Here is a 13,623-nt window from a genome sequence, read left to right on the forward strand (position 1 = left end):
TTTTCCTTATGTATAAGGGAAGAAACGCCGTAAGAATGAAAATATATACTTCCCAAAAAGTGAAATCAAGTTCACCATTGAGGAAGGAAGGAAGAAGAGAAGGGAAGGGGAGGGGAGGGGAGGGGGAGGCCTCCAATGTGACATCTAAAATGCGATCCATGCCCCACTAGAAAGGATAACTAAATTAGAGGTAATAATATGTACAGTTGTGTAGTCAACATTTGGTTAGTTCTTAATTGTGTGTATGATATGGGGAAATGAATAAGGTATTATAAAAGCAGCACATGAGGATGGACTAAAAATACTAGTACAGCTGAAATAAAGAAAATCAGTAATGGATTTAACCTCTCATAGATTTTTTTTATTTGTAAAAAAAAATCAACAAAACAGAAAACCTCTGGTTATGTTTTATTTCTTTACATCAAAAATACACAGAGAGTCAGTGAAAGGGCCACTGATAAATTATAATTATACAGAGTATACTATATCACTTATCTATTGCTGCACAAAGAAGTAGCTTAAATCAATAACATTTTACTCTCTCACGTGTCTGCAATTCGGGCTAAGGTCAGCTGGGCAGTTCTTCTGCTGGTCTCCCCTGGGCTTTCTCATGAGACGTTGGTTATCTGGTAGCTTGACTGGGGTTGGAGAGTCTATGATGGCCTTACTTGCCTGTCTGAAGCCTAATCCTGGCTATAGACTGGGCCTGTCTCTCACAGGGTCTTTTATCATTCATTAGTCTTGCCTAAGCTTCCTTACATGGTGGTGAAGGATGCTATGAGTGTGCAAAGAGAGAAGCTACAAAGCAACTTATACCTAAGTTCTGGAACTCATGCAACAGAAATTTTGTCATATTTCCTTCATCAAAGCAAGCATAACGCCAGGCCAGATTGAAGGTGGGGAATTAGACTCCACCTCTTCGCAGGAGGAGCTACAAAATATTGTAGCCATGCTTTTCAATCAACTAAATACTCTGTAACTAACCATTCTCAGTTTATCGATTGACTAAGTCTCATTTAGAAATATTTTTAATATCGGCACATGATATATGTCCTATCCAGGGCTCTAAGGTGCTGTTACTCCAACTTTCACTAACTCAAAGGAACATCAGCTCTCTCCCACTCCTGCTTTTGTCTTAGATTCAACAGATTTGTAGTAAGTAATTTTTATTGTTATTAATGAGTTATATCCTGATACAAAACTCAGTTAAGTCACATGACCTTCTAGAGTCTTTAGCACCAAGGACAGTCCAGCCTCCTACTTGTCAAAGAAAGTTCAAGAACACTCAGGTAGAGAGACAATCACATTACTGGAAAGAAGTCTAGAGGCCCTGTGGAAAGAAATTTTCACCATCAACAAATGAGACCAAACATATATAGAATGATTTGATGAACCTGAGTTGTCCAAAGGAGGGCAGTCTGATGCATCTCTGATAAAACCATTATGAAAGCAAAAGATATCTAGCAAAATAGGCCAGATTAAGCAGCAAGGCCTGGTGACTGCCTGGGCAGCAATTGAGCAGGGATGTACATGAACACACTCTAACACAGCCTCTCTACCCCTCCCCACTCTCTACCCCTCCCCACACCAGGGAGAATCTGGTGAAACTCCCCAGATTCCTACAGTTTCAGGCAGTGCAGGCTATGCAGAGATAAGCAATTTGGGAGAGATGAACAGTGGCTCAAGCAGATAGCTGTGTGCCACTGAGTGGCTTCTGTCTCTGAAGCAGAAGAACGGCTTCACCACAGCCAGCAGAACAAAGGGGTAGCCCTGATTATATGCAAACCCTCCCATCCTAATACTCTAGAGAGAACAGTTGGGAAGAAGAATCCCAGAAAAGATTAAAATTCTGCTTATCAAGCAGGACAGAGAAATGAGACTGGGAAGAATATTGTGTAAGTGTGACACATTTGTATTCAGCAGGTCTTGCAGTCTGGTGTTTTGATTGTCTTAATTTTATTTTTTTGACTTGATTCCAGGGCACGTCTGTTGATCAGCATGTGATGTCATTTATTAAAATATCGAATGCCAAGACAAATATTTTACTTACTCCAAATACTATTATCTTTACTAGCCAAGGGTTACATCTACAAAATGAATGTGTCAATATGAGGAAGGTTTTACTTACAAATCCCTTAATTTAAATGCCCATGAAGAAAGCATACCAATATCTGTTGATTTTAGATCCTGCATATTCTACCTACTGGTGTCTTATACAGCACAGATGCATGGTTAGTGTCTGTTATTACATATGGCATCTATGTTTATTAATTGCTGCTGTTAAGAAATCATTAGGGTTTCAGAAAAAGCCTATTTCCCAATTAGTTTACTTGCCAATTGGCTCACCTAATAAGAGAGCATTCTATTGTAACCAAAGCAAATTCACAGAAAGTTTGTCTATTCTTTCAAAATGTATGCTGAATTCATCAACTTTTGTTTTCTTTTTTATGGTTTGCTGATATCCTTTTTTTGTTGCTGTTTACAAACAGTAACAAAATTTCATATACATTTTCCATATGTTGCCTGACTATATTATCTTTTGTGCTGCTTTTTTCAACTTTTACTTTAAAATAAGGGGGTACATGTGCAGTTTGTTACATAGGTATATTGCATGGTGCTGAGGTTTGGAGTATAAATGAATCCATCACCCAGGTGGTAAACATCTACCCAATAGGTAGGGTTTTTTCAGCCCTTACCCTGTTCTCTCCATCCCCACTCTTGCATTCTTCCGTGGCTTTTTTTTTTTTTTTAGACAGAGAATCTCTCTGTTGCCCAGGCTGTAGTGCAATGATGCAATTTTGGCTCACTGAACCTCCGCCTCCCAGGTTTAAGCAATTTTCCTGCCTCAGCCTCCTGAGTAGCTGGGGTTACACGTGTGCACCACTAGCCCTGGCTAATTTTTGTATTTTTAGTAAAGAGGGGTTTCACCATGTTGGCCAGGCTGGTCTCGAATTCTTGACCTCCACCTGCCCTGGCTTCTGAAAGTGCTGGGATTACAGGCATGAGCTACCTCACCCAACCTTATTGTTCCCATTTTTATAACCATGTGTACCCAGTGTTTAGCTCCCACTCACAGGTGAGAACATGTGATATTTGGTTTTATGTTTCTGCAGTCATTCACTTAGGATAATGGCTTCCAGCTGCATCCATGTTGCTGCAAAGAATATGATTTTGTCCTTTTTATGGCTTCATAGTATCCCATGGTGTATATGTACTGCATTTTCTTTAGCCAATCCACTGTTGATGGCACTGGGCATCAACATATATTTAAGCCATCATATTCGTACTAATTTGTTATGACAGCCTTAGGAAACTAATACGGAGATTAATCTATCATTAGAAGTAAAGTGGATTCAAGAAAGAGATTATATTTATTTGTTTGATGTTTTTAAGCTTAGAAGAGATGTGGCCATGTTTGAATACTGATATAAAGAAACCAAGAGAAAGGATGGTTTAAAAATATAGGAGGGGGAGGGAGTAACTGACAGAGCAAAGGCCCTGAGGAGGTGGCAGAGGATGAGATCTATAAGTCAACCACAGAAAGGTCCCTGCATCTTGGGGGTCCTGACTTCACTTAACGAATCATATTCTCCCTCTTGGAAATTTGAAATTTGGGGTTCATAAATGCTGGTCAACTTCTGCTGGTCCCTTAAACTAAAGTGATGTAGCTACAGGGATGGGACACAGAAAGAAATACAAATGAGAGGCCCGCAACCTCAGAGCATCGTAAGAAATAGCGGGTTTAGTTCCTTCTCCTTCACCATTCATGTTGCAGTTCCTGGTGGTTCTGCTCTAGAATTCCACCAAATACTTCTGCGTGAAGATAAGTCTCCTTTTCCTATATCTGTGACTTGCAACAAGAAGCTGTGACTAAGAAACTGACAGAATTTGGTTTTAACCCCAAGTCAATCACTTTCTAGGTGTGTGACTTCTAGGCTGAGGCTTTCTCATTTATGAAGCAGGGATAGCAAAACCTACCGCATTGGTTTTATGAGTTTTTAATGAGAATACATATGAAGGTCCTGAAGTGTAGTAGATATTTGGTTACTGTTAATTCCCCTGCCCATTCCCTAGGGGTAACTTGAGGAAAACAGAAAGCTTTGCCCAAATAGTTTATTTTGATAGTTTATTGTGATAAGTACTCGGAAATGGATACTAAAGAAAATCTCACCACCAAAAATGATTGTAGAGTGTAGAGAAGCTTTAAGCTCCTTTGGAAATCTGAGAATACATAAGGCATAACAAAAACTGAGGCATAATACAAGAGGATCTTTCCATGCAAGGCTGCCAAATCACTGTCTCTTCCCCCAAGTTCTCTGCCAATCATCCCTGTCTCTGTTTCTGTCCCTGCCTCCTCCCCAGACGGTTATAAAATAAAAGCTCACCTGGTAACCTATCATAGATAGTCTATAAAGGTATCCTAGATTCTGTTTATTTAGCCTGAGACACAGTTCTTAAATTTTACTTTCCATAAGAAGCAATGTTATGATTCTTCTAGCACTGGAGTTGGAACAGAATAGCTTCATCCTCAGATTAGGAGTAGTATGCAAGGTCTTTGAAGTTACGCAAGGTCTTTAAAATTACCCAATGGCAGGATTCATGCCACATCACCACAGATCTGGGTTTTGCTGCTGCAAACAGGCTGACATTAGCACAGGGATGACTATGTCTCGGATCCTACTCTACATAGCACCTAAAAGATGTAACAGGGAAACTTTGGGCAAAGTGATAGCAAATCGTTTTACCTCTCCAGATTTTCTTTTCTAAATGAGGACATAACAACGCCTGCTCCATATAATTTTTATGTGTAAATTAGATAGTGCCTGGCACACAGCACTTAATAAACGGTAGCTGGGAGGAGGAGAGAAGCTCTACTGGTTAAATATACTAGCTAAGGAGGAAGCGTTTTGTATACACCAGAAGGAGCTGTGCTTGAAGCTTAGTGTTTTTTCTTTAAGCTCTTGTTGGAGTACTTTGGACATGTCTAATGGTATAGAATCAAGAAGCAGTGTATCATTTGTTCAGTCATTTCCAGCTGTCAGTTAGACAGTCATTAAAATTGGCTTATCGTCTGCCTGGACTAATGCAAACTCTCTTGTTCCATGAGAGTGAAGGAACCGCATGAGGTGTTCCTGAGGCTTCGTTCTTTTCCTGCAACAAAATTATGCTATCATGGACTAAGTATCTCCAAAGCACAGATGGTGCATTGTCTTTCACTTATGCAAAATTTTATTTGAATATGATAAAGTTATAAAATTATTTTAGTACCTAAGCTGCTTCTGAATCTTAACTCCTTTGAATAGTAAATATATGGCTATTTTAATGATACATTTAAATGACAGAACAGAAATCTTGAATAGCATTATATTTTATTGAGTTGATGCATATTTTATGGTACCATTTATGCTAGTAAGTGTAGAAAGGAAAAATGTGTTCAGATTTTCCCAGAGGGTCTTTGAACCACCTTGGGAGGTAGTGGAGTGTGGTGATTAGGAGCAAGGATGTTGCAGCAGGAGCTGCTTGAATTTATGTCACAGCTCTACTGCTTACCAGCTATGTCCCCCTGGGATAGTTACTGAATCTTTCTGTGCATTAGTTACCTCATCTGTAAAAGAAGAATGAGAATATTACCTACCCAGTTGCTGTGAAATTTAAATGAGTTAAGGTATGGAAACAACTTAGGATAGTACCTGGCACATCATAACTGTTCAATTAGACAACCCTTGGTCAACGGTTAATTTTACTAAAACAGAAACATCTCTCACTTCGTTAAGTTAATGTCTTAGCATATGTTTGTCCTAACAAAAGTTTTACAAGTGAATTAACAGTTTTAAAGAAGTCCAAAATTTAAAAAAGAAGAAAAGTGAATATAAAAGAGTAAAATAACTTCCTAAAAGAATCCTGAAATAGTCAATTCTTTAAGAAGATGGATTCATTTCAAGGTTCTACCAAAAATCACCAACTTACAGGGATATATTGAGTATACACGTGACATTTTAAAGAATCTTTAAAGTAAGTAGGTATTAGTGTAATATCGTCATAGTTACTTATTTATAAATCAAAAAGTTTGTTTATAGAACAGAAAGACTGTGGCTTATATTATTTTGGGGTCCCAAAAAGTTCTAAGATCCCCAATATTTCATTCAAGGAAACCATGATCCTCTAAAACAAACAAACAAAAAAGAGTACTATTCATGCCTGAAATTCTTGAAGCTTATTTAAGATAACTGCTAGATTTGGTAGCAGTAAGAAAAGTGATGGTAGGCTGGGCACAATGGCTCATGCCTATAATCCCAGCACTTTGGGAGGTGGAGGTGGGAGGATAGCTTGAGCCCAGGAGTTTAAGACCAGCTTGGGCAACATAGTGATACCTCATCTCTACAAAAAATAAAAAAATTAGCTGGGTGTGGTGGCACACGCCGGTGGTCCCAGCTACTTTGGAGGTTGAGGTGGGAGAATCATTTGAGTTGTGATTGCCACTGGGAGATGGAGCCGTGATCGCCACTGCACTCCAGCCTGGGTGACAGAGCAAGACCCTTTCTCAAAAAACAAAAGAAAGAAAGAAAGGCGATGGCAAATGCTCTTTGGAGTGTTCAGTAGAGTAGAAAAGCAATATAGACAGAGGAATACTGTTTAATTATGGATTTTTTAAGTAAGTGACACAAATAAAAGCCATGGATGAAACCAGACATGAGTGATGATATAATCATGCATTTTGAAAAATAACCAGAACCTGGTTCAAGAAATTTCTTGTTGGGCTGCAAATAAAGAAGGAACTTGGAAACAACAAATAACCATATGAAATCAGTGACAGTGGAAACAGTGTCATGCTCACTATCTTGGTGATAGGATCAATTGTATCACACACCTCAGCTTCACACAATATACCCATGTAACAACCTGCAAATGTACCACTGAATCTAAAATAAAAAGTTGAAATTTTAAAAAAAAGAATAATGAGCTCACTGGTGTCTCTTCTGCTCACTGGGGTCAGAAATAAAAAGGCAATAGAAGGGCAGAGGTACAGTTTGTTAATGGAAAGCTCAAGAATCTAAATCAATAAGTGGGCTTAAATTTTTTTAATCTAAAAGTGAGGAAACCAAATTCTCATTTCAAATCTATCATCTAACATCTGTGTCTGAATATAATCATCTATAAAATAATAGGTTGGAACAAATGATCTCTCAAATTCCAGTTCTAAATTTCCATACTTCTATTATATAAGCAACAGTTCTCTAAGTAGCCAAAGGATACAGGAAGCAAGCAGATACTAAAGCAAGAGTGAGTGAAATGAAAGCAATTAGGCATTATGACAGTTTGGTAGGTAGTTTGAGAAAAGGACAGTAAGCAATTCAAAACAGGGAAAGTATAACAGTGAAGAGGAATAATACACTAACTTCCAACACTGAATTATTGAACACATCCTCTGTTTGGCACCTTTTGAGAGAGAAGATTAATGAAAGCGGGAAATTCGGTGAAAGATAGCTTAGGTTTGAAACATTTCACATAGTAATTACAAAGACAATGAGCAGACAGCATGTCTTAACTTATAAAAAATATTATTGAGGTAAAAATACTCACTGCACAGAGTTGTCATGAATATTAAATGATTTCTATTAAACATCCAGCATAGGGTCTGAAACACAGAAGCCTCCAATGTTAGCTCCCTTTATCATTATTGATTAGAGTACTAGAGATACACAATAACATGGTAAATGCCTAAATGTAACCTAGTACACAAAAGTAATTGAGATATAAATTTCGTTGACTTTATTGTTTCCATTGTCTTCAAGTGCAGAGCTACATTGTTGTTTATCTTTAGAATAGCTAGGACATCTTCCTGTAACTCACAAGTTGATGGCAAAGTTTCTTCATTGCTGCCTTCATCTCCTTGTTCCTCAACGTATAGATGACTGGATTCAGAAAAGGAGTGAGAATTGCATCAAAGATAGCAAGAAATGTGTCCAAATGTGATGAGGGGAAGGGCCAGATGTAAAAGAAAATCAATGGTCCAAAAACTAAAACAACCACAGAGACATGAGCTGACAAAGTAGAGACAGCCTTGGATAAACCACCTGAAGAGTGTTTCTGAGCAGTGACCAGAATGAAGATGTAAGAAATAATTAATATGGAGAAAGACCCCACAGAGATGAGTCCACTGTTGGCTGTGACCATGAACTCCAGTCTATTGGTCTCTGTACAAGCAAGTTTAATGAGCTGAGGGAGATCACAGCAAAAGCTGTCCAATACATTAGGACCACAGAAGGGCAAGTCTATGACAAAAGCCAGTTGGGCCACTGAGTGAATGAGGCCAAGGATCCAGGCAGCAGCCAAAATTAAAATGCATATTCGTGGGTTCATGATGGTCAGGTAGTGGAGGGGCTTACATATGGCCACATGTTGGTTAAAGGCCATGGCTATGAGCAGCCCCATCTCCGTGCCCCCAACAGCATGAATAAAGAAGATCTGAGTTATACAGCCCCCAAAAGAGATGGCTTTGCATTTTCTAAAAAGGGCATAAATCATTTTGGGGGCTGCAATAGAGCAAACTCCCAGGTCAAGAAAGGAGAGATTGGCCAGCAGGAAATACATAGGGGAGTGTAAGTTAGAGTCAGAAGGAGGTTTCCCAGCAGACTTGCCATGTAGAACGCAGAGGTAAAGAGGAAAAGAAGAAGCTGGATCACCCATGAGTTAGAGGGTCCCAGGAACACAAACTCAGACACCACAGAGAGGTTGGCTCCATCCATTGCCTCTGTGAGCAGAGCTGACTATAACATTACCTGGAAAGGAGAGTAAAGAGAAAGTCACACTTTGTGGGGAGTGTCTGATTGCATGAGTTTCAAACTGTAAGGAAAAATGTTGCTTTAACTCACAGAGCCGAAACATCTCTATATAACCCCCTTAAACTGTAGTTGCAGAAAATACGCAGTAACTCACTGTCACAAAGCACTGCTTCCAATTTCCTAGACTCCCTAACAATCTACAGGTTGTGATAAAAGAAGATGAGGCAAAAACAAACGCTAAATGCACTGGAATAACATGAGGGAAAAAAAGAGGAAATGAAGATGAACTCATTGATTTCTCCCTCACAGTTTGTCCTGGCCATAGTTGTCCCCAAACCTCAAGCAACTTCTGATGACCTTTATTTTTCTTACCTTTTTTATTTCTTCCATGTGCAATATATTATGGTTATTCATACTCTCTCACGTTCAGCCTCATGCTATTGTAGGTTTATCAGATTATATTCACCTTTTCCTCATAAGGAGAGAAAATAATGTAGAAACCCTAAAATTATCCCACCTTTGTAGCCCAGCCCAGGGAGTGGAGGTGATCACAAAGCCTGAGCAGTGACAGCATATGGTGGAGAAGGACAAGGCCAGGAAAGAGATGTACGCTGCAGGATCTACACATGAATAGAGCTCATGCAACATAGCAAAAACAATTCCACATAATTGATATCTAAAATTCATTGGCTGTGCTAACTTTTCATGGTTCATGGAATGGTGGAAAGACATTACACTTGGAATCAGAAAAGTATGATCAAGTCCTAGCCCTAAGCTCATGGAAATTTGACCAAGTTCTTCCTCCCATTCCCTCTACACTTGAGACACTTTTTCAACTCAGTTGTATTATTTATAAAATAAAGGGGTGGAGACAATCCTTCCAAGTCTGCAATTACTATTATTTTATAATCCTATGCTATCCCAGTATGTAACAAAGTTCACCATAATGATGGTATTTTCTGCATTGGGTAGCTCCCATATTCACTATTTCTTTCCCTTGTTTGTGGTTGGTTGTAAGTCACATATCCCATACACGACTATCTCTTCACAGTAATCTCCCTCTTATCTAATTCCTTTTTTGACTCAATTAGCATGTTATATAAATCTACAATCTGCTAAATAGCAGATATAAATCTGCTGTATCATTTATTTTGCCCTTTATCATAACCACTTGTAATCAATCAATAAATATTTACTAGATGCCTCCCATGCACAATGGGCACTATTTACTTATAGAAGTATTAAAATATTTACTACTGTTAAGAATTTTACATCTGAGCACACACAATGTGAACAATAAAAAATATATTGTGTAAAAATTTCAAATATAATATGATCATAAAATTGTTGAAGTAGAAAAGATACTCCTGAGCCAGGGTGATCAGAGCTGTCTTCAGAAAGGAAACAGAATCTATGCTGCACTTTAAGAGATGGAGCTAATTTACTTCAATACACAGCTTCATGTCTGAGCTTAAAGAATTACTTAGACATTATCAGGGAATATCTCCCAGTCTGGAGCATTGTTTGATGAGCTTTCTGTGGAAATAATGATAACCAAGGTAAAACAAAAACAGTGGCCACCATGTGCAAGACACAACAATGACTGCTTCATATACACTATCTTGTTTGATGTCTACAAAATCTGTGAAAGTTGGTATTATAGGCTCCTTTTTACATTAGGGAAATCAAGACCAAGAGTGGAGAAGCAACAAGATAGAACATAAGATGTAGAAATGAGATTGATACTCTGGTCTACCTCTCAGCCAGTATGGAAAGAAAACTGTTTCTTCCTCATGACTTTCTGATTGTATGATATATCTTAGTCCATTTCTGAATGTCCCATGTTCTATCCTCAGCACCCTAGGCAGATTTAAGTGAAAGAGAAGGAGATAGCTTTGTCCTTAAGTATTCATTGCATCTGGGTTTCTTAAGCTACTGCAAATGCATCCATAATTTATCCTGGTTTTTTAAATAAACATAGTAGCAGAAGGTGAATTCGTATAATAACCTGCAGCTCAGAGGATCCTGGTTGAGTTTCCAGACTGCCATTATCTTGATCCACATAAAATCCTTCAGCTTTCCATAAGAGACTCAGTTTCTAGTGTAATATAATGAATGAAGAAAATAAAGGTGCTCTGTCTGCATGTCAAGAAATAAAATAAAGCCCAGAACTAAAGCAAATCAGATTCTATTCCCACTTACAAGATTGCCTCATAGCCACGCTAACTCCCTTTTTTGGATTTCAACTTTAGATAGCAATGAGGTCTTGAAAGAAAGAAAGAAAGAAAGAAAGAAAGAAAGAAAGAAAGAAAGAAGGAAAGAAAGAAAGAAAGAAAAGTAATTTTCGATTCTGATTGGATGTCCTTCTTCTCTCATTTGTATTGATTCTTGTTCATTAAGCTCAACCGAAGCTGCTTCCTTTGTACAAGGTATATTTAATTAATTTCTATACAAAACAAACCTGTCATCAGAAACATCTATTCAGTACTGACCCTTGGGGACTTGAGCACTGTAAGCCAATGCCCCTAAGCCATTTCTATATTTGCCACTAATGTACTTATTTAAAGACCAAAGGTGTGTCTATTTCCAAAGATTTAACCACATTCAACTGTGGTTAGAACTACCATTGCTTCATGCACAAACTATAAAAATGCTATTACTGTGAAAGATATGACTAATTGGCACACAGGTAGTACTGACCAAATGATACTGCAGAGACTTGGGATCACCAATATAAGTTCATTTATCCAAGGGAATTGTCACCCAGAATCCTGGCAAGCCAACAGAGAAAGCTATAAATGAATCGCAAACGGATGGAAAAAAAGATCAAAAACATAAGACTAATATAAAAGACCTAAAGCACATAAGTAATAATGTAGATCTAAGTAACATCATACTCTGAAACCTAAAACAGATTATTCTTTTTTTTTCAAATATCCACGGAGACCATATATGTGACCATATATTACACCACCAGAAATCTCAAAAATTGGAAATAGTACAAATAACATACTCTAATCACAATCTAAGAAAACTTGAATTTAATTTAAAAAGAGGAATAGAGGGGAAGAAATCTAAAACATGAAATAACTGTTCATAGATATATCAAAGGTAAAAATAAAAGCTATAAAAAATCCTTGTAAAAACTGAGAAAACTTGAAAATGGACTCTGTGTCAGATAGTGTTAGTGACTTTGTATGCGTTTTGTTAGACAAAATAATTTTTAAGATATTTGTACTTATACAAGACTGGAGAAAATGTTCATCAATGAAGAATTAGCTCAATAAATTATAGAATATATAACAAAATAATTTGAAACAATAAGAAAAGTTTGGGAAAGCTCTCTTTCTACAGATATGAAATGCCTCTGAACAGCAGGAAATCATTTATATTTTTTAAAACGAAAGGACAAGATATAATATTTTATATATGCACAAGCAATCGAATATAAAGAATAAAAAAGAAAAAGTAACAATGCTTACCTCTGGGAAAGGAACTGGATATCTAAATAACCTCTTATAATTTTTGAATAGAAAATTTTTATCTATCAATTTTTATTTTAAAAATACAAAGAAAGAATACTCCAAAGAGTTTATTTTATGAAGTCATCCTCTCTAGTTAGTGCCAGAGCACTAGTATTTGAATTTAATATTTCCTCCAAACCTTTGGAGGACAGTTAGGGATGGGAGGAAACTCCAGAAAATCCGAGATTTAAGCATAAAATTTTAAAGTGGGAAACACTTTGGAAAAGAGACACATAAAAAAGCAAGAATTAAAAGAAAAATATGAAGATGTGAATTTTCCCTAGGTTAATCTCTAAACCTAGCACCATTCCATTAAAGTATCATCAAGTTTCATTGAGGTGCTAAATTGATTATAAATTTCATTTGAAAGAACAAGTAAGAGCTGTGAAAACCTGGAGTGGAAGAGGAGGAAGGAAGCCTTAACACATAATAAAATATTTTAAAGACTCCTACAATGTTTTTTTAAAATTACAGGAATAAACAAATGGATTACTGGCACCAAATAGACAATGAAATATCCCAAATTGCCAGTGGAAATGTAGTATTCAATAAAGACAACCTCTCATATCAGTTGATATGGACATTTTAATAAATGACCTAAGGAGCTAGAGAACTATGTGTAGAAAAGGTTAAATTAAACCAACTTCTGGCACTATACCAAAATAAATTCCAAAGGATGCAGAAGTCTAAAGACTTTTTAAATGAACAAACAGGAATTAGAAGAAACCTAAGTAAATTCCTCTATAATCCGCAAGTAGAGAAAATATTTCTAACTCTAATTCAAAATCCAGACAGAAGACAATGGAGATGTATCCTAAAAATATTGTAAAGAAAGAAAAATGTGGCAATTAAAATTTATTTACGTAGCAAAAATCTTTCAAAATTGAAAGCAAGCTCTCAGTTCAAAATAAAATTAAACTAGAAATCCACAAAAGAAAGATAGCTGGAAATTTTAAAACAGTTGGAGTTTAAACACACACTTCTAAATAACACAAGTGTCAAAGGAGAAATCTCAAGAGAAACTTAAAAATATTTTAAATGAAATGAAAATGAAAATACAATGTATTAAAATTTGTGGGATGTGGCAAAAGGCATGCTTAGAGGGAAATTTATTGGTCTTAATGCATATAGTAGAAAAAGAAGCTTTAAACTCAATAATCCAAGCTTCAACTTAGGACACTAGAAGATGAGTAAATTAAATACAAAGTAAGCAGGAAAAGGAAATAACAAAAATTAGAGTAGAAATTAATACAATTGAAAACAGAAAACCAATACAAAAAATCAAGGGACAATTGTGTCCTCAAATTACACAAATG

General features: G+C 36.9%; 1 protein-coding gene across 1 annotated transcript; it reads right to left on the bottom strand.

The window, feature by feature from the left end:
* Window positions 1-6,372: 6,372 nt before the first annotated feature.
* LOC101016681 (olfactory receptor 4F6-like) lies at window positions 6,373-12,397 on the bottom strand. Its single transcript, XM_021940926.2, is given in 2 exon segments — window positions 6,373-8,615; window positions 8,618-12,397. Coding segments are annotated over 2 exon segments (918 nt in total). The 5' UTR covers window positions 8,748-12,397; the 3' UTR covers window positions 6,373-7,827.
* Window positions 12,398-13,623: the final 1,226 nt, after the last annotated feature.

The sequence above is a fragment of the Papio anubis genome, chromosome 7, assembly GCF_008728515.1.
Source record: "Papio anubis isolate 15944 chromosome 7, Panubis1.0, whole genome shotgun sequence".
NCBI lineage: Eukaryota > Metazoa > Chordata > Mammalia > Primates > Cercopithecidae > Papio > Papio anubis.